At 38.3% G+C, this 8,143-nt stretch overlaps 2 protein-coding genes across 2 annotated transcripts; one reads left to right on the plus strand and one right to left on the minus strand.

Moving 5' to 3' along the window:
• Positions 1-482: 482 nt before the first annotated feature.
• LOC18036074 (uncharacterized protein At3g49720) lies at positions 483-3,931 on the plus strand. Its single transcript, XM_006426086.2, has 6 exons — positions 483-850; positions 960-999; positions 1,108-1,149; positions 2,100-2,474; positions 2,948-3,003; positions 3,540-3,931. Exons 1-6 carry the CDS (start codon positions 728-730, stop codon positions 3,690-3,692), a joined length of 789 nt encoding a protein of 262 aa, XP_006426149.1. The 5' UTR covers positions 483-727; the 3' UTR covers positions 3,693-3,931.
• Positions 3,932-4,162: 231 nt separating this feature from the next.
• On the minus strand, positions 4,163-6,634 carry LOC18037140 (pentatricopeptide repeat-containing protein At3g49710). The gene has a single exon (XM_006426087.2). The coding sequence runs from the start codon at positions 6,570-6,572 to the stop codon at positions 4,416-4,418; it is 2,157 nt and encodes a 718-aa protein (XP_006426150.1). The 5' UTR covers positions 6,573-6,634; the 3' UTR covers positions 4,163-4,415.
• Positions 6,635-8,143: the final 1,509 nt, after the last annotated feature.

An 8,143-nucleotide genomic window follows, 5' to 3' on the forward strand; every position in this document is an offset into this window, starting at 1 on the left:
CAAGCATCACTCGCTGGCTCGAGTCATCTCCGTTAAGTTCTGACGATCAATTTAGCTCACTGCCAGACTGCTGTCTGCCGACACTTGGGAGTCGACGCGTGCTAGTCATTTTTTTTAGAATAATGATACAGTCATAAACTCTTGTACAAATTTATTTTGTACAAACTGATGTGGCATGATAAGATTGGTTGAATTAAATATCACTTGACCTACATAATTTATTTTTATTATTTTATATTTTTATTCAACCAATATATTATTACCACGTCAGTTTGTACAAAATAAATTTTTACAAAAATTTATAACTGTATCATTATTTTTTTCTTTATCCGCCCCATCTCATTCCCATTCGGCTATTCCAGTATTCCCATTCCCCGTCCCATACCGACGCAAGTCAAAGTCAACTACATGTCTAATTATTTACTACAATAATCAAATAAAAATAATTGCCGATATTAAATTAAGTTAAATTAAACTAAATGACACTCGAGCACGATCACATTCACAGCAGCTCTCCACTACTTAAATTCAACTAATTTGTATGCATTCGATGATACCTTTTCCTATCTAAAGCGCTAGAAGCTTACAGCAAGCTCTGATTACAGTTACAAAAGCACAGATCTAAGATCTATAACATCCGCTCAATGCTGTCCTCTTATTTCTCGATCTAAGCTGAACTCTCAATTCGCATCGCTCTCTTCAATCACCATCACCTCATTAATCAGTCATGTCGAGGCGTCCTGTGAGTTCAACTCGCCGATTAGTCGACACTGGAAGCTTTCCTTTTACTGGAGCTTTGCAGTCCAAATCCCGATCTTCACCTCTCCTATCCGTCGGCCTTGTCCTCGTGGTACTGATACTGCTTCCTTATTCTTTTTTCCTTTTTTTGTAATTTATTTATTCTCTTCGCTATTTTATTGTCGATTGTTAACACCTTTTTTGTTCTCTTAATCTTACAGGGAGCATTCCTTCTTATCGGCTATGCTTTCAGCGGCTCGGGTCTGTACACGTACCATGGATTCGATGTAGTGTAGTTGTAGTTGTGTTAGCTATGTAATTCAGGAAATTTACATTGTTATTTTATTATTATTTTTTTCTAATATACAGGTATATTTGGAGGCGATAAAGCAGCTGTTAGTAGGATCGAAGGTGAATTATGTTTGCATTTAGTACACTGTAATGGTTGCTCTTTGTTCCTGCTTCTCATGAATGAATCAAGTATGGAGTTTAGGGGCTATGATCTGTTTTTTAATTACTCAAAAATTAATTTGGAGATATCACTGAAAGTCTTTTTCTGCGATTCTGTTGTTTTGTTCAGTTGTTGGATGTGGTAGAGATTATGGCAGAGAGTGCTGTGAGTGAATAGGTTTCTGAGATACTGGTATGGGGGTTTGCTTGTCATCTGTCTCTTTCCTTCATTAAGCCCGTTTCTTTTTAGCACAGTTTCCTTCAAATAGCCTCTCACTGCAGTTCTCCTCCATGCCTAGCGTTCTCCTTTATGCCCAGCGTCCTAGAGGGCACAACTATCTCCCTGATAAAGGGCTGTGAGTGTGTGCGTGATTGTTTTGTTTTGTTTTTCTTTTTTTTTTAATTCTTTTCATTTTTTTGGTGCCTTTCCTCAGATTGTGTTGTTAGTTGTCTTATTGGTATGATAAAGATATCAAAACTATGGAGTAATTTGACAAGATACATCTATAACTTGCAGATCAATTTGGCTTCTCTCTCTCTCTCTTTGTGTCTCTCTCTACCGCATCCTTTCATTGATGCCGTTTTTGATCAAGATTTCAATGAACATTAGTTTTCTACAGTTTATTCCCTAATATTGGTAATTCTCGAGTGACCTATGGTGCATTTGCTTATTGCCCAAAAGCCAACACTGACCATAGGTCCCGGGAAATCCTAGACAAAGCATCAATGTTTTGCCTATTTGAGCCTTTTAAGTATATGATAAGTTTATTTTATTCAATTCTATTTCCATATCAAGTCGCGACTTTTAACAGTTGTAGTAGAGACATAGAGCAAAGTTTTCATTTTTGACAAAGATAAGCTTATCCAGCATTTTTCTTTCAATATTTGATTGCGCTTCATTTATTCTGTAGGTGACTTTTCTTGCACATCAGAAATCCAAAGAGCTATACCTATTCTAAAGAAAGCATACGGTGATAGCATGCACAAAGTTTTACACGTGGGTCCTGATACCTGTTCAGTGGTCTCTACACTGTTGAAAGAAGAGGAAACCGAAGCATGGGGTGTGGAACCGTATGACATAGAAGATGCAGATGCTAGGTGCAAGAGCCTTGTGCATAAAGGCATTGTGCGTGTGGCTGATATCAAGTTCCCCTTGCCTTACCGGGCAAAGTCCTTTCCTCTTGTTATTGTATCAGATGCTCTGGATTACCTGTCCCCAAAATACCTAAACAAGACTCTTCCAGATTTGGCAAGGGTGGCTTCTGATGGTGTCCTTATTTTTGCAGGTATTTCCTCTATGTTTCACCTCATGAAATTCAGTTCAGATACATGCGTTAATGTATACCTCATTGGACTTGCAATAGAAGTCAGTTAAGAAGTTTAGTTTCTCTCAGTCCCTCTCTTCATCTCTTATGTGTTGAGCATGCACAAAACAACTGCTGAGGGGGGGCAACTCTAAGCATTGGTTTATTAAATCTAAAGCATTGAATCTAAACTGACACTCTTCCTGCTAATTCCTGTTTATCATATTCAACGATTAGTAGTTGTATTACAATGAGAACTATGACTGCTTTCCCTTATGCTACCAATTTAGTATTCCTCCCCTATACCGATAGTCCATCAAGTCAATTTTGCAAGGTATTTCTCTTAGGTTGTCAAGCTGTTACTGTGACCTCCTGAATGGTACAAAAATTTAATATGAAACTTTGTTTTTTTGGTGTGTAGCTATAGGCTTGACTTATTTTATTTTCATTATCAGGTTACCCTGGACAACAAAGAGCTAAAGTTGCAGAATTATCCAAATTTGGACGGCCGGTAAGTGGCATTTTGCTGCTTTGTTATCCTCTGTTCCGACTTGATTAGTTGGCAGTAGAAGTGGCTGTGAATTAACTTCTAAGTTCTTGTCTTATCATTACCTCCAAAAAAAAATTGTGACTAGGGACAAACAGAATTGGTAGAAGAGAATTACAGGGTTAAAAGAATCAATAATTTGAATTATGCCATGATCCGATTTGGGCCTCACATGGATCACCGACCTTCATTAAATTTGAAACCAGTGGTAAAGATTCTTTAGAAGATAATCTGTTAACAGCTAGTGAAGAGGAGGATATTGACTAAAAAGGAAAGAACCAAATGAACAAATATGCAGAAAACACTTTAATGATACATATAAAGAAATAAAATCAAGGATAATTAAAATTTTTGAAACAAATAATGGGTAGAAACTAAAATACCTTAAGTTCCATGACTATGACGTGCTTTTTCAACGTATTATGGCCATTTTCAAGTACTTAGTTTTAACATTAGTCACATTTTGTCTTAAAAATGATCTTTTTTTTTGGTATTTAAAGGCAAAAATGAGAAGCTCCTCTTGGTGGATACGCTATTTTGTTCAGACAAGCTTAGAAGAAAATGAACCTGCTATGAAGAAGTTTGAGCAGGCTGCATCCAAGAAGTCATACAAGCCCAACTGTCAAGTTTTCCATCTCAAACCATTAAGATAAAAGATTTATTTGGACACACCATTTTTTGCTCACCTTGAATTAAGAACTCCCCAGGAAAAGGAAACAAGAAAATACAAAAACAAAATATTGCTTCCATACTAGATACTTTATATGTTGTGTTATTAAATTTGATAATTAGCGGGGAAAAAGGTTGATATCACCTCTCATGTGACAATAACATTATGTGACCAACATTTATATTAATTTAATTGGTGGCACGAATATTTGTTTTTCACTTTTATTGTATGCATTGAATTTCACTTTGACATTCTCGTGACACATTGTATCTGTTATCGGTCCAGTATGAACTGAAATTACAAAAAATGTTTTATACCATGTCAAATGCAAGGCTTACCCCTGTGATTGATGTTGTCAGGCTAAAGAAAGATGGGATATCCCAAGTCAGTGATTAATTTTTACGTAAGCTTGGACATATTTGTTGGAAATTGCATAGTATAGAAAATCGGAGAAGAGATTCAAAATTCCATTGATCAGATAGGTTCATACATGAGACCACGGCCAAGTTATATTTGATAGAAATTCAGGGCTACCATAAAAATGAATTGATTGTATGATAAAATCTTAGTGGCCTTTTCTTTTATCATAGTTGGTGACAGCATCTGCCCTCGTAGGCTTGAACAGTACCGTGCCTCAGTACTCGGTAATTCCCAACTGGTAATTCTCCCATGAGAAAATAACTAGAAGCTTGGATCTCAAGCATTGTCACCAATAATCTCCACAAGAGCACCGTCCGTCTTTGAAACAGTGAAATCTATAGGTATCCCTGACAGTGATTTCCCTGCCGGCGATTGCAGAGATAAATTTGATTGCATTGTGGCAATCCCCACATATTCTCAGGTTCTTCATCACAAGTATAGGCTCCCCATAACTAGTTGAGAGAAGTCCAAATGCAACTGCTAGCTTCTCACTGTGATGCACTAGCCGCTTCTCCTTCTCTCCATGCCCTATCTCATCATCCTTAACTAATGCCCATCTCACATCTGGCACATAGCCTGCTTGCTTCATCTTTCTTGACATCTCCTCCAGGTAATTGTGAATTTCCTTGATCATCGGATGTGAACCATCTTCAGCAACAAAAACATGCATCTGCTTCTTCACCTCAATCCAACTAAAACCTGGTTTCTTCTGTACTCCTCTATCACGCATCAGCCTTCTGATTGTCGCAACCTCTTCCCATTTACCAGAAGCAGCATAGATATTTGCAAGCATAACATACGGAACAGCATTTGAAGGTTCCAGTTGGAGAAAATGGTTGGCTGCTTTCAGTGCTAGGTCCATGTTTCCATGTGTTCTACAGGCACGAAGGAGTGAACCCCAGCCGATGGAGCCAGGGTTAAAAGGCATTGCCTCAATAAGTCTCTCAGCATCAGTCAGTTTGCCTGCTCGACCCAAAAGATCAATCATGCATGAATAATGTTCTCCTTCTGGTTCAAATCCAAACATATCTTTCATCATACTAAAATACTTTTGGCCCTCCGCAACTTTTCCAGTGTGTGCACATGCAGACAGGACGGACACAAAGGTAATATTTGTCGGGGGAATATTTGTCTCCAACATCCATTCAAAAAGACGCAATGCTTCCATCCCAATCCCATGTTGAGCATAACCTGCAATCATTGAATTCAATGAAACAGTATTATGCTCCGGCATCCTATCAAATAACCGCCTTGCATCTTCGAGGTTTCCACATTTTGAATACATGGCAACAAGGGCATTGTTTACTGAAATCCGATTCGAGCGAATCTCAATTTTGATAGTCAGTGCATGAATTTGCTTTCCTAGGGAAGGTGACAAGTTGGAGCATGCACTGATCACACAGACAAAGCTACAGTCATCTGGGTGGTAACCAACCCGGTTTAACTTCTTAAAACAACCAAGAGCCTGGTCACTGTACTCCTCTTTTTGTGAGTAACCAGAAATCATCGTGTTCCAAAGAACCAAATCCGGCTGAGGAATCTCCTCAAAAACCTTCATACAATCTCTCATGTCACCACTACATTTTGCATACAAATCAATCAATCCACTCCCTATATGAGAATTTTGATGAAACCCACTTTTGATCAAGTGAGCATGAAACTGAAGCCCTCCTACCAAATCCTCCAAACTCGTAAACGCAGTCAAAATACTGGCTAACGTATACATATCAAGACCCAATTGCAGACTAACCATCTCTTGAAACAATTGTAATGCCTCGAGTCCTTCTCTATGTTGCCCATATGCAACAACCATTGAATTCCAAGAAACCTCATCTTTAATCTCACCCATTTCATAAAACACTCTTTTTGCCTCATCTAAGAACCCGTTTCTACTATAACACGTAAGAAGTGAATTATTTACAGAAGCATAATGATCAAATCCACAATAAATCGCGAGACAGTGCAACTGCTTTATCAAACAAAGATTGTTAGAAGAAGCAGTGATCAACCCGGATAAGGTAAAGCCATCCGTGTCAAAACGCTTCTCTCTCATATCCTTGAACAGGCTCAACGCACTTTCAGTGTCTCCGCAATCCGCATATGCTGAAATGAGGGTGTTATACGACACCAAATCAGGTTGGGGAATTTGATCGAACAGTTGGCGGGCAGAAGCAATACGCAATTGTCTTGCATAAGCGGCGAGAAGAACGTTGAAGGAGAACACATTAGCGTGCTGGGTTTGGTTAAAGGCGTGATGGGCTGCAGAAAGGCAGCCGCATTTGGAGTAAAGGAGGATGAAATGATTGGAGAGATAGGCGGAAAATGGTACGAGGTTTTTGAGGTAAAGTGCATGAAGGGACTTGCCAGTTACAAGGTCTCGTCGACCGACGCATGTCTTCAAAACTTGGCGGAATGTCTGGAGAGTCCAAGAGTTTTGGATCATCTACGACTTCATAACTTTGCTCCAAAGACAAATGACTCCTCTACCTTGTACCTACCACGTTTTGGTTTATTTCAGATATTTCTAACTACAATTTTTGCTTTGAAGCTATTGTCCTCTTGTCGGTTTTGCCTCCAAAGTCCAAACCCAACCCACACTGTTCTAAACAAACTATTGAAATATTGGTGGGCTCAAATCAAGCTCATGTTGGGTAATCGAGAGAAACCCCTTGAAGTCGAATTGGCATGGGCCATGCTCTTAACAATCCTTGTCAAACGCCTATTGCTAATGCCACTTCTCACATCAAAGTTCGGACTGGGTTAGAGAACATTTTTGTTGTCGTTGTTGTTATCCTTAGTTGGGCTGAGTGACCCTAAAGATGCACAATTCGGAGGAGTTGGCTGGACCAGATCAGTCTAAGTATCGAACATTATTTTTAAAATAGTCAAACACTGGTTTCAAAAAAATATTTTATACTAGGTACAAATATTGTTTTCATTATCAAAAACAAAATGTTAGTATTTTTATTAAGGAAATTGTAAATATATATTCTTTAAAAACACTCTTATTAAGTTATTTTATTCAATGATTTATCGATTGAAGCTTATAAAACAAAAACCATTCACTCGCATATAACAAGGCTAGCTAACCAAAATTCGAGCACGCAGGCAGCTGTATTTAAAACCCTGGAATTCTGTTAGAAAGGCTCATGTTTTAATGCCACTTATAAACCGACCACAATTTGCTAGAAGCAGAAGGAAGTTGCTAAAATGGAAGGCATGGTGCCAACCAGCCACTGGCCAGGGTTGGATCTGTAGAGACATGCCACTCAATTTTTCACTTATAAGTGGGTCTGGGCCCATATATCACGAACTAGGCTGCATCCCTGGCCCATCAAATTTGGGTGCTCCTTCATCAGGAACCCATCATCATCTTTCTATGATTGACAGAGTACATTGGCTAGAATTCAAGAGAGCTACCTGAATCCTGATTCAAGGGAAGATGGACCCAAACAGCTGTAACGATTATAAATGAATGGTCACCCATTGGATAACCAAGACTGGCACTGGCTCCATCTTAAATTTCCCAACTGGGCCTTTCCTTCACCCATTCACCCAATTTTTTGCCCTTTTTCTGCCCCTTACAACTTGGACTCCTTGGATTAACACTTGCACCTATCCCCGCCTTTTATTTTACTTTCTTTTTCTATTAGGGAGAGAAATGGCGAAAGAGAATCTTATTTTGGTGCTATAAATCAAAACAATAATAATGCTTCACCATCCATATATTTTTTACTGCCTCGTCTGAGAGGAGAATTTAAAGAGTTTTGAACGTTTCATCTGTTGGAATAATAATAATAATAATAATAATAATATTTAATATCTAATTTTTATATCTTATACATCATATACAAAATGAACTGATAGTAAAGTGTATTTTCCAAGCTTCTTTTCTATTTATAGATTGTTTCGGATACGTGCCACGACTAAGATCATTAGTTTACAGTGATTTCATGATTGGTTGATTAAACATTACGCCTAGAAACAAGTGCAATGCATAGATCATATTGAGAT

Source organism: Citrus clementina, unplaced genomic scaffold (genome assembly GCF_000493195.1).
Source record: "Citrus clementina cultivar Clemenules unplaced genomic scaffold, Citrus_clementina_v1.0 scaffold_7, whole genome shotgun sequence".
NCBI lineage: Eukaryota > Viridiplantae > Streptophyta > Magnoliopsida > Sapindales > Rutaceae > Citrus > Citrus x clementina.